The 13,733-nt window shown below is 39.5% G+C and overlaps 1 protein-coding gene across 1 annotated transcript in view; it reads left to right on the forward strand.

The window, feature by feature from the left end:
- EDIL3 (EGF like repeats and discoidin domains 3) overlaps positions 1–13,733 on the forward strand; it is a 269,430-nt gene that overhangs the window by 209,226 nt on the left and 46,471 nt on the right. Inside the window, exons 7-9 of the mRNA XM_050913442.1 lie at positions 1,347–1,502; positions 2,593–2,737; positions 8,346–8,530. Of these exons, the coding sequence (XP_050769399.1) occupies positions 1,347–1,502; positions 2,593–2,737; positions 8,346–8,530 (486 nt within the window). The remainder of the gene's footprint in view (positions 1–1,346; positions 1,503–2,592; positions 2,738–8,345; positions 8,531–13,733) is intronic.

Raw genomic sequence — 13,733 nt, forward strand, 5'->3', positions numbered from 1 at the left:
AGAAATAGCTAGACTCCCTCAAAAAAACTGCAGTAAAATTCTGTCTTTCTCCACTTTCCCACTGTGTACACAGCAAGATATTGAAACACTGCAGTTTGAGCATCTTACATCCTTAATAGAGGCTAGATTACATTACCAAGTGAGAGAAAATCTTGAGACCACACCGTAAAGAATAAAGGGTTTAAAGTATTTGGACAGCAGATACCTGGTCTGTCTCTGACTCCCTGTATTCCTGTACTGGGGCTGCTATCCCAAACAGTAGGGATTACACTGGGTCAGCTCCACTAATTGGAAAGCAGAGATAAGATTCATTTGGAGAAGGCAAGTGCTAATGTAGTTTAATGTATCATTTACATTGTCCCAGTTGTTTACTCTCTAGTATTTCCATTCATCTCCTTTTATCACACATCTGCCTGCACCTTCACACAATTCTCGCAGTATGACAGCTCTTTGTTAAGCTTCATTTGGTGCAAAAGTTACAGACTTCAGCTGCCTACTAGCGAGAGGGTGGGAGTGCAATTGCCATAGATTGCCTCATGATTGACGTCTTTGCAGGGACGAGGCTGACAATGCTGGCATTGTTTGATTTAAATATCACATTCTGAATTTTGTGAGAATATAGTTGGCTTTCCCATATCATAGATGGATAAAGAAGGCAAAATTAAGGTTGTCTGAATGTTGTTGAACTCACTGTACATCTTCATTTTGTACTGCAGGGTGTTGAGGTCAACTCAGACAAGTACACAGGGAATGTTCATATCCATTGGTGGCCATTGATATTTTGTTGTTGACTGTTTTGGGATTAGCATTTCAACCATGACCTTTAGATATATGAAATTTCAGTGAGAATCAAAGAAACATCTATTTGTTTGCTTTACAGAACATCCATGTATTTTTACTTTCACAGAGAAATTTAACCTGAAGTTAACTTAGGCTTTTTTGTATGGGATTGCAAATTGGCTTCTAATAGAACAGAAGATTCAGCCTTTGGTAAATTATCACACTGTTGCATTTGTTTTCTAGGAAGGAAATATATAGCAGTAATTCTATATACCAGTAATATGCTATATCCCAGTAATACACCAGTAATACCCTATATATCAATAATATATATATGTGTGTGTTCACATACACATGAAGACATAACCATAGTACCATTTTGGTTCAATTTTTTTCATTTATTTATGTGCATACATACATGAAATGAAGGAAAGATAATGGGAATTAAATACTACAGCTACGTCTTTTCCTTACTGTCATTTAAAAAAAAAAAAAAAAAGAAAGGAATCGAGAATCAGAAGTGTGTCCCTCAGATGGTTAGTGATAACGTTGTACTGTTGTTTCAGATAAACTTGCAGAAGAAGATGCGAGTCACGGGAGTTATAACTCAAGGTGCCAAGAGGATTGGAAGTCCAGAATATGTAAAATCTTACAAAATTGCATACAGTAATGATGGGAAGTCGTGGACAATGTACAAAGTAAAAGGCACAAATGAAGATATGGTAAGATTAAGTCATCTGTATATGAATATGTCTTATGGTTTAGCTGCCTTCAGAAGTATGAGGTGTCTTAATAGATAAGCAAATTGCCTGACAGTATGATATGGGTTGCCTTGTTATTATTTTTCTCTGAAAAAAACTCCATCAATAGATTTGCACTTTCTGTCTGCTAAGAATTTCTTATACTTTAATTGATGGTTGTATACATACTATGTCCCAAGGCTAGAATAATCCTGTTTATTACACTTAACTGATTTTAATTTTAATTAGTTTACCAGTAATTACTCATTACTCTGTTTTGAATTTAGTTTTATTATATTGGCAGATTAGTGTTAACCCTTAAAAGCATAGAACCCATTCATCAATGCTAATCTCTGTACTGCACGAACAGTATCATCCAGTGGGAAGTATGTGTTTACATTTTATAGTTACCACTTATTTTTTATAGAGTTGTGCGTACAAAGCAGCAAAAATCCCTTTACTGTGTAAGTGAAGATAGAACTAAGGCACTTAGCAGCATTAGACATAGTTTCTCTGTTAGGAAATTAAAATGCTGTGTGAAGAGGTATATAATGAGGGAAGAAAACAAAGTACAAGCATATCTTTTTAGAATGAGGAGTGAATAGAAGAATGCTTATAGGTTTAATTCAGCTCCCCCTGCGATCAATGGGAGGGTTACAGTGCACTTCAGTGGGAGTTGGATCAGGTTCTTGAAGTAGAGGGAAAAAAATAAATGTCAATCAGCGTAAATAATTGCAGGCTAAATTGAATTGGGACTATTTAATACACTAATTAGAAAAGAAGACATAATTTAGTTGCATTAGTAGCTTCAGTTTCTAGGAGTGACACGATAGAGGTCCTGATTCAGTGCAGGTGGCAAACAGATGCCGATGCAAGCCAATGGCAGTATGTTTTGCTTAAAAACTTGTATGTTGGGCACTAGAAATGATAAAATAGCCTCTATTTGGGAAAAGCTTGCAGAGAAATGTGCAGGGACAGTCAGAAGAACATCACAGATATTTTTGACATATGGGAATGAACTGAACCTCCAGTAATCCTGGCACATTTTTCTGAATATGTCATTTTATCACAGGTGTTTCGTGGAAACGTGGACAACAACACCCCGTACGCTAACTCCTTCACCCCTCCAATTAAGTCGCAGTACGTACGGCTGTATCCTCAGGTGTGCAGAAGACACTGCACGTTGAGAATGGAACTTCTTGGCTGTGAACTGTCAGGTGGGTTTTCTGCAATCGCTGCCCCTCAGAAGTCAACCAACAAGCAGCGCATTTTTGTGCCTGAGGTCTAAACCATGTGCAGTTTATTCCTGGTGAAATGCAGCTGGCAGGCCTGAGTTTATCCAGACAGTTACTCATCTCTTTTTATGTACATTATATAAGCAGCAACACTTACCTAAATGATATAAGTGACAATAGTTGCTTGCAGTAGGCCAGTAATAGTAGTAAGGTAATGTGGTAGCAACCTAATAACACTTCATAAATTTTTCTGTGCACATTGGCCTCCAATTACCTGCGACCTAGAAAAGGTCATTTATGGCAGTTTTAGTAAGTATCAACAGCTATCAGGACCTGTAATGTTACATACTGAGCAGACCATGAGACAGAGAGTCTCTAACTCACAGTTACACTCAGCACAGCCTAAACTAAGCACTGAAAAAGACTTCTGGGAGCCGAAGTTGTTTGTGCAGTGCTGCACAGCAGAGTCACGGCAGAAGCAGGCATCAAGGCTGATCTGAGTAATTTCTCCTGGCTGCTGGGTGACCACGCTGATCTGCTGTGTGACATCCTCAGAGGGACGAGGGTGCTTCAGCTGCCGTCAAGGACCACTCGAAGTGCAGTAAGATACGTTTTGCTGGACTGCTTTAGTCAAGATTTCAGTTTAGATTTGTTTGGTGGATTTCTAGCAGAAGCAGGGATTGCGTCTCATAGCAAAAAGTAAATGAACAAGTGGAGCCAATGTAAACCCTCTTAAGGTTTGTAGTAGCAGAAGTTATAGCTCATAAATGTAAAGCCTGACCTCTAGGCACTCTCTGCAAGAATCATGTTCCCTTACAAATTCAGTAAAGCATGTAAATTTTTTATCTTTTTCAAGAGATCAACCTTTTACTGGTGGGAGCGCTCCACTGAATTCATTTAAGAATGATTTTTATGTGGCTGCCTGCATACTGTACAAACAATAGTCGTCCAGTTCACGAATGATATATCAAAACAGCTGGAGTTAAATAATTCTCAGTCCTCTAGAGGCATCAAAACCAGATTCATAAATGAAAAGTTAATGCATTAATCTCACTGTAGCCCTTTTCGAATATAGATAGGTTTGAGAGTAAATAGAAAATTCTGTCTAGCTGCTTTAGTCTATTAGATTTTTTTTTTTATGTCTTTCATTTCTGGAACCACAATTTAGAGTAAGTCCTTGCCAGAATTACCAGGAATTGTTTTGCTCAAAGAACTGTGAAAGCTACTGAAGTGAATTCATTTCAGTGGTCTCCTAACAGTTTCAAGGTCATCATTTCTTAGAACTGCAGGCAGCCAAGGCTCAGCAGAACAATTTCAATCTTACTGAAAGAAGAGTATAATTATACATAACGACAGACTAATTCACTCTAATTCCAGGTGCTCTGTCTTAGGCAGAAAACCACTTTGAGAGGTCTGGCTTCTCTAACAAGTCCTGGTGATAGAGAAGAGAGTCACTACTGAAGGGAGGCAGACTACCTCGCAGCACCAGATCATCATAAAAACTAATTCTTTTGTAGGACAAACTTCAGCAAAATGTTCAATATAATCTGCTCTAGGCTCATAAATAGCTTTACTTACCAGGACCAATGGTCAGATCTTATTGAAAACTGTGATCAATGCTTGTGGAGTTGGCCATCAATAAATTAGGCATTAATTTTCATGGCCTTGTGTTCCTGCCTGACTTGTGTTTTGCACATCTCTATGTTGTAAATTCCCTTCATAGAGTATTGATGTGAGGGGAGAAACAGATCACAGCTACTGTTTATTAGAATGCCTTTATTCATTAAGCAGTCATCAATAGTAGCATCAAGCTGTTGTTTTTAAAAACAGATAACTGTTCGCACAACACAGTCACTTACTCATGCAATTCACTCACATGCTCAAACATCTCCATATAGCAGGCTCTGTCTTCTTGTATGCGGTCCATGTCATACATTGTTGATGCTCGTGTATGTTGGTGGCTGTGTACCAATTCAGCAAATTCTTGGTGTTCTGAGTTTGTCAGTTCTTGCAGAGGGATGCCGGTCCCCAGAACTTAACCATCCTTGTGAGACTCATAGCATCTTCTGAGCATGTAATTTTCCTCTTTTTGGCACGTTGTTCTCTGGTAACTGTTCCTCTATCCTAACAGTACCTGTAGGTACCACTCACACAAACTCACACACAAGGGGACTTTGTAACATCTGCATCTAATACTACATTCCCCTCCCCTTGTTCGTCTTCAGCACTATCTAATCTGGACAGGAATCCTATGTTCATTAATAGGAAGAAAATTTTTAAAATCTCTTGATTTTTCAGAAAAGAAAAATATCACAGTATTAATCAAAAAAAAATCACCTTTGCCTTCAAATAATTGACCTATGCTGCTTTTGCCAGTACTGCATGAATCCCAAGACAAAATTCATGTAGACCTTTTTATGCAGATACATTTGTGGTTTTGCCTCCACTGCACTGGATATTTAATATTTCCTTTGAGGGTTTGAGCTTTCTTGAAAGAAGAGGTGTATGAGGGGCATGGTACAGGATGCAGACTGAAGAGTAAAATATTGTGCCCTCAGAAGAGTCAACAGGGAATAACCTTTGTGTGGATTCTTAATTTTCAGATGCTAATCCACACTCATCCTCATTATTTCACTGCTCCTTTTCATTGAGCTAGACCAAATAAGAAGTAACTGCAAGCTTATACCTAGATAGGTTTAAACATGCAGAGTTATCAGATGTCATTTATCACAGATGGTGATATCCAAAGCGTCTCAAACGTTTTGACCTAAGATGCTCCACTGGTCATAGCCGTAAGTATGTCTACATCAGCTCTCACTAACTTTAACAGGTTGTAAAAATGGGAAGGGAAATTGAATCCTTTCGCAGGGACATTGCAAAGCAAATTTAAAGAAGATACAGTGCAATGAAGAGGAGATGTCCCGGGGAGTCATGAGCATTATTATATATACACTTCTATGAGGGATGACTATCTACAGACACAAAGTTTTGTACTTGTTTGATGATTCTGTCCTTTGCGCCCTAGGTTATAGCTCGCCTATCAAAATAAACAGTCATTATCTTCTGTCATTGCAGCAGGGTGCCATAGGAGCTGGGAAGTGACTGGGTCTGCTGTTGCTCTCTGTGACACAGCACTAAGACATTGTTCTGCCACCCGTGTGCATCATGTTCGTCCCTTCTGGTTCTCTTTGCTCTTCTCACTTTCTCCTGTTACCTTTAACAACTGTCTTCCTCCTCCCTTTGGGGCAGTGGAGAAGGAAGGCGAGTGTAAAATCCCATTAATTCATGCACGCATGCACAGACACACAAGCAGACACATCTGTTGTTTCATAAATGAATAATAATACTCAGAAAAGATAGAACTATTTTTGATGGATTGAACCAGCACTGAAAAACAGTTTTGACAACCCATGTTTTTGTGTCAGGAACCTCCTTCAGATTCCTCGTATGAAAAATTCCTGCTGGCAGCCCTTGTGATCCTGGAGTGATACTTCAGAATTGAATAATAAGCAAAGTCCTTCTCTAAAGCAACAGATGAGTCTCTCTCATTTGTGCTATCAATTGCTCCCTCCTACTCCCAGGAAAATTGTTTTGTTGTTGTTTTGAACTAAAAGTAGTTCATTCTACAGACAAGGCTGTCCAATTTCCATTTGTGCACTGAGAATCAGTTCTGAAAGGTTGGGTTTTTTCCAAAAATTATCTCTGTTTTTTGTTTATTTTTTAATTGAGTATGAAACATGTCAGTATTTCAAATTTTAAATACAGTAGTTACTACATTAAAAAGCATATTATTGTTATTATCTGTCTCTGGTAATATGCATTTGCTCCTGCTGTTAGACTCCCCACAAAGGGCCTGGTCTTACCTTCCTGATTTGAATCCCTAATAATTCCATTTAATTCTGTGTGTTAAACCTATGGGACAAACAGAAAGTAGAATCTGACTGAAAGTTCTTTGCTAATAATATCAAAGAAACTAAAAAAGAATCAGGTCTTTAAATCTGGGTAAACATACTGTGGAGGAAATGGACTTTTAAGAAAAAGAGAACCAGCTTTGATATCTGGCTCAAATAAAGTGAAAAACAAAGTAAAAACTCTGAAGGTCTTTTAAGTGGTCACACAGTGCTCTGACTCTATCAAGAGACACCAGCTGAGTAGGGTCATGGTCCCAGCAGGAAAGCCTTCACAACTTACATGTGTGCTATAAGAAACGCAGCTGGTGACTCAGCAAATGATTACCTGATAGGAACCAGCTCAGCGGTATGGGATGTGAACGTCGGGTGGAAAACCTCTGTCTTCCCAATGATACATAAAGTCAAGGTTCTGTGCATTCACAGTGATGACGCACTCCTTGTCAAACCAGGTATGTTAGATCCTGGGCACACTCTCACTCAGTGAGTGAAAGTATGTTAAAATATTAATTGGCAATTTAACTGAGTCAAGTCAGCTACTGAACTGAGTAGGATCCACAAATTTGTGAAGTGAAAACTTTGGGACAACTACACGTATGCAGGTTTTTGACAGTTGGGGCAGCAAGGAAATGAGAAAATTTCTTCTTTTCATGTTCCCATCTCCACCTTTCGCCGTTTCTTCAACCATCCAACATTACTCCACCCAGCCATATATCCACCTTTCCTGACCTCTTAGCAGCCCTCTTGCTTTCAGCCACTTGACTTGCCTTTCTTTTTCTTATTTTTTTAAATCTTAAAACCATGCAGCTCATCTGCCTCCCTTGGCTTCCAGTACTGTTGTTACAGTGCTGCTATTGAAGGGTGTCTCTCCTGTTGTCACCTTGCGTCTTCCCTCTTGTGGGTCCAAATGTACCTTCTCTGTTCCCAGTGTACGATAGCAAGGCAGAGGAACATAGAGTCACTGATTAATTTTTTTTTTTTTTTTCATGGACACCCAACAGAGAAAGGAGAAGCCCAAGATCTATCTTTTGCTACAATCAAAATAACTCAAAGATGTGGGACATCCACCTGGTTTAAATAAATAAGCCATTAACTCTTGATTTCTCCTAAGCGATTATCTCCTACTATTCTCCCTCCTTCACAGTAGTTTTTCTGTAGTCTTCCACTCCGCCAGTGGGTGTTGGAGCTTTCTAAGTTTTTGGCTAGATGTCAAGTAATTCAAAAGTGTAGAAGAGCTCATGCTTGTTAACATTTTACCAGCAGTGGCTTTAAGAAAAATTAATGTTTCCTCAGTAAGCAAACACATGGTTGATGTGACATGGCATAAAAGCATGAGAAAATCGAACTGAATAGGGGAAACAATAGCAAGCTGCTGGACAGGAAAATAAAACCAAGATAAGAACAGACAAAAGTAATCTTTTCTGTTTGTTTGCCTTCATAAATTTATGCCAGGATAAAGTACGTTGAATTCTCTATCTTGTTTTTGATTCTTCCAAGGTAGTGTTGAAATAAAGTGCCTTGAATTGGCTATTTTTCGTTTGTCTGTTTGCAAGTTCCTCCAACAATAGTCTTGATTAAAGCCTTTTCTTCAAGAATTGCTAGTTTTCTTTTCCATAACAGGAAACCTAAACCACTTACAGAGATAAGTCGGTAGTGTCACAGATCTTATTTTGCTGTTCCAGGTTGCTCTGAACCCTTGGGGATGAAATCAGGACATATACAGGACTACCAAATTACTGCCTCCAGTGTTTTCCGTACACTCAACATGGACATGTTCACTTGGGAGCCCAGGAAAGCCCGGCTGGACAAGCAAGGCAAAGTTAATGCCTGGACCTCTGGCCACAATGACCAGTCACAGTGGTTGCAGGTAAAGTTTCACATACATTTTCCCAAATGTTTATCTTCTTTGTGTTTCAGGTATGGGGACGGTTGAGTGGTTTAGGATTATATTCATATTCTTCAGTTTCTGAGTGTAACTGTCCTAACTCTGCCACATGTAGATGATGAAGCTATGAAAGCCCACACAGATCTTTATGTCTTTAGTACCTCAGTTGCAGAAAACCCTGCTCAGGGAAACCTTCACGTCCACTAGCCAAACCTTACAAGTTGCCCAGCAGCCACGAATTTTCCTTTGTTAATGGATACAAATAGTAGTTGCAGATCTGTTTCACTGGCTTCTCCTCTTTCGCTGAGACAGGTGATTTTTTTTTCCCCCTTCTATCCTTCCAAAGCTCCCTGGAAAAGCATATGTACTTCAGCTTTGTGCACGTTAGCAAATCTGGCTCATAGAAATTATCTTTGTCTAATTGAGACTGCTCAAAATTACCTTCCGACATCGCTCTGAAGCTAGCAAGACTGATTCAGCACATGCATTTATTATAAAGCTGTGCACAGGGGTTGTTTTCAGCCTGGGAGTGATTTATACAAGTCAGTAGTATGCTAATGTGAAAGACTGCAATAAATCACCAGTATGGAAGCCTATTTGACCAGTTGCTGACACATTTACATTTTTTGAACTGTTGAAAATAGCAGTGTTTTGAGTCAGCTGCCAGTTTTCAGTGCAGTTCTCGGTGGGAAGCCTCAATAGCACTAGATGTGGCTACTAACCCCCTGCAATCTTCTCACATATAAATTATGACATAGTAGCTTTTTTACCTACAGTTGCTAAGCAATTTGATTACTATTTTGTCCAAGTTTACACACGTACAGAAAGGAAGGAGCAGTTGCCTTGTCTATTTAACTTTTGAATAACTGAAGATCCTGGGATTTGCTGCAAGTTTTTTAGAGCAGCTTGTTGAAACAGCAGTTAGTAACTTCTGGAGAGGAGGAAAATTTTATGCTGTGTTTTGTGGTGGAGAAGCAGATGAAATTTTTTCTCCACGTAAAAGAGAGGCAGTTGTATCATATTTAGCCCCTCAGTGACACCAAGAAACCAAGGGTATGCAGAAACTCCACAGAAATATCCTGTAGTGTGTTATTCCTCCTGCCGGTGACAGTGGCTTTTTAATTAACTACAGATGGCAAGGGGCTGCAGAGTTAATTCTTATATTCTAAAATTTTCCATTCTGTTCTAAGTCTTGCTATATTTGAACCTACCTGAACCTGCAAATTTAATCTGACCACTTGCACAATCTCTGCAAGTCCTTGAAGTATCAGGCATACTTTTTTTTATCTGGTCAAAAAGAAAGTTGTGAAGAAATATTCATCTTTTAGTTCATTTGTCATATGGCTATGATATGAGTCCAGTAACTTCATAGGAATATGACCAATTTACCCTTTCCTGAAAGTCATTGTACTTATGGTATTTCTCCAAAAGACTATCATAACATTTCTTGTTTGAAAAAAAACAGGAGGCATTAAAACCACTTGTTTTTTCAGTGCTTAAACTGATCATTAACTTCTACTATAGGTTGATTATTTTGAATTCAGTCCGTGAGTAGAGATGGGCTCACATGCTTCAAGTCGAGGTAATGATTCTGTAAGAAAGACATGCCTGTCATTTAAATTGGCCCGTTCATTGTTGTTCTCTTTGCTGGTAGTTCTTTTTTTTCCTTAAAATGTGGAGTATTGTATTGTAACCTTTTAAGACACTGACTGCAATTTTATCATCATGCTGCTTTCATAGAGTTTAGTCAAAACACATTTGTAAGAAAAAGTGTGTGAAAGCAAACTTATCTGTATGCCTTCTTCCCTCAGCAATTACATAGTACAAGGGATGATCCCAGTAGCGATTCCGTGGTATCCTAAAACGGGCGTAAAGACAGACATAGATTTCTGGATTTTGCTAAAGTAGCTGGCCTACCAATATGATATTTCACAGTGTTAGCTTTCCATGCCTTTTGAATTTTCTCCACGTGCCTTAATTGCTTTATCTTTTATAATTTTCACTAGAAAGCCTGTAAAATAGGGTAAAAGCCTACTGAATGCCTTTAAAAATTATTGTTGTAGTGTGTGGTATGTGGATGACTTGAACAGGTCTGTTCTGACTTACAGTTATTTTGGGGGATCCTTGCCCAAATGCCATTGCTATCAACTGTTCCTCTATTTAAAAGCCTGTGTGCTGACATACATCTCAGAGCACTTGCTGTGATAATGGTTGCTGAGAAGTGATGTTTGCATCGTGCATAAATGCTACTTGGTACTTATGGGCAGTTCACAGCACTTTTGGATGAACCCTAGAGATAAATTCTTCTCTGTCACAAGCTGGGCTTGTTTTACTCGATTTTCTCTCAAAAAGGAAAATTCTCAATCTTCTGTGTATTTAAAAATGCAGCCATTAACAAGTATGCCCTTTGTTTTAAAGTGTTCTGGATTGCTACATCCATAATTTAGCTCCAGAGGCAGGAATATGAAGTATTATGTGGCTCCACACACAGACTGTGCATTTTCGGTTTCAGGAGGAATACTTACCTTATTGGTGCTACAATTGTTGAAAGTCTGTTGTGATCTAGACTCACTTACAAACTCCAGGATCCCCACACAACACTCCTTTACACCAAACACCATCATTAGCAATGGAAGAAAGTATTTTTGTAACGTGGAGGAAAAGTTAATGAGATTAGACGACCAAAATTGTACTTTTCCAGCTCAGTCATAATCTGGGTCTGAATTCCCCTACATGCTTCCTGGAGGGCACCCTTGCCATTCCTTTAAAGATGATGCTGCAGAAGCCATGTCAGCTACTTGGCCTAATTCCTAGCACAGGAGCTTCCCTTAACTTAGGTCCCCTGCCTGTTTAGTGGCTCTGTACTCATCACAGTTGAAATCTATGCAGCTTGGTGATACAGAACAACGTAGCTGTTCAGGTTTGGTGCCAAATCTAATGTGAGTAATCAGTTCCAGCAACTCTCTGTACTCCTGAATACTTTCTTTAGGGATTCCCTTCCTTTTGGAGACACTTTCATGAAATCATCTGCAGCCCAGAAAGCCAACCGTATCCTGGGCTGCATCAAAAGAAGCGTGGCCAGCAGGTCAAGAGAGGTGATTCTGCCCCTCTACTCCACTCTCGTGAGACCCCACCTGGAGTGCTGCATTCAGCTCTAGGGCCCCCAGCATAAGAAGGGCATGGACCTGTTGGAGCAGGTCCAGAGGAGGGCCACGAAGAGGATCAGAGGGCTGGAACACCCCTCCTATGAAGACAGGCTGAGAGAGTTGGGGTTGTTCAGCCTGGAGAAGAGAAGGCTCCGGGGAGACCTTATAGCAGCCTTCCAGTACCTAAAGGGGGCCTACAAGAAAGCTGGAGAGGGACTTTCTACAAAGGCATGTAGTGATAGGACAAGGGGTAATGGCTTTAAACTGAAAAAGGGTAGATTTAGACGAGATGTAAGGAAGAAGTTCTTCACTGTGAGGGTGGTGAGGCACTGGAACAGGTTGCCCAGAGAGGTTGTGGATGCCCCATCCCTGGCAGTGTTCAAGGCCAGGTTGGATGGGGCTTTGAGCAACCTGGTCTAGTGGAAGGTGTCCCTGCCCATGGCAGGGGGGTTGGAACTAGATGATCTTTAAGGTCCCTTCCAACCCAAACCATTCTATGATTCTATAAATAAAATTAAAGGTTAGGGGGAGGTGGGGAAGTGAAATTAAAAAAAGGGTAATGGTTTGCTTCCCATAATTATGTATAAACTTAGCATAAACTAAGCGAGGTAAAGCATTTCAAGTTAATTACTGAGACAAGAAAGAAAAACCTAAGCTTCACTTTGCTTCAAGGCAGTTCCTTTCCCTCATTACTTTGATTTGCTTGTCAGCATCATTTGCTACCTTGAACCAGTTCACAGGCTTTTCTGAGGATCTCTTGCTGAAATACCGTGACCAAGCTGCTTTGCCAGTTTTGGGAGTACTTCTGCTCCTCCTGGACACAGTCCAGGACTGTCATTCCAGCCGGTCACCCCAATCCCCATTTCTTCCATTATTTGACATTAAAGGAAGCATTAAAGAACTTCCTGCCTTATGCCCAGAATGAGGCACTGAGACTGTAAAGATTACTGAAAATTATTCCTACTGATCTTTCAGATGCTTGATGACTGCTCTTGTAAATAGATTTTCACCATTGTGTATCCCATTTTCCTAGCTGAGACTATCATTCAAAAGAATTAACATTTTCCTCAAAATCCATTCCCACTCTACTACTAATTTTCTGCAGTTATGAAATCAGGACAGTGGCTTAAACTCCCTTTTCTCTATTTACTGTTAGGTAAATTTGGGTGTTTTAAAATATCTCCCTATTTCTGCTAGATCAACAGATGCTATCTCCGTCATTGTATTGATTTGCTGCTCTCTCTCACTACCTAATAAAGACAGCAACACCATCTACTTATTAAAGCCTTTGCCCGTTTCTCCTTTCCTGGTGCTTCAGCAAGTAATTTCTCTGATGCTGTTTCTCTGATCTACCATCCTCTGCAATATTCCTTGGAGCTGAGGCTTCTCATTTCGTTTGGTGTCTCCACATAGCTGGAGCTTTCTCCTCCCCTCTCAACCACCTCCTTTGCATAAATTATTTTGTATCTTATCCTAGTCCTAACTTTATAATCATACATGGGTATTGGTAGTATTTTATGTTAAAACTGGTGATATGCTGGGTTTTTTGAAGGCTTGTCTCTATACAGAGCACAGCTGGATGAAAAGGATACCTGTCTTGGAAGTCTGCTGAGGTTCCTTTTATATCTCCATATTATCTTCAGGTCACCAGCAGCTCTGCAGTACCTTTATGTTTCTAGTTATATTCAAAACTTTAAAACAGTTTACTCGCTGCAAAAATTACTTTCATCTGGTTGCTTAGCTTATATTTTGCTGCAAAGCTAGTGGAAGGTTCTGCAGCTTAATGCGCATGAATGATAAGCCTGATACAGTTTATCCACACTTATTTTATATCTCTACCATTGAGCTCAGATGATTTAAGAAAATCATCGTTCCCTTAAATAGTAGAGTGGAACAACAAGCAATGTCTTATTTTAATGTTTCTCTTGCTGAGTGTATGTGATGGAATCAGCTAAGCACTATTAGGGAAAAAACAGTTGCTGATAAAGATAGCAGATTGTTTGAAGATAGGCAAAGCAACTGTTATATATATATACCTA

Source organism: Gymnogyps californianus, chromosome Z (genome assembly GCF_018139145.2).
Source record: "Gymnogyps californianus isolate 813 chromosome Z, ASM1813914v2, whole genome shotgun sequence".
NCBI lineage: Eukaryota > Metazoa > Chordata > Aves > Accipitriformes > Cathartidae > Gymnogyps > Gymnogyps californianus.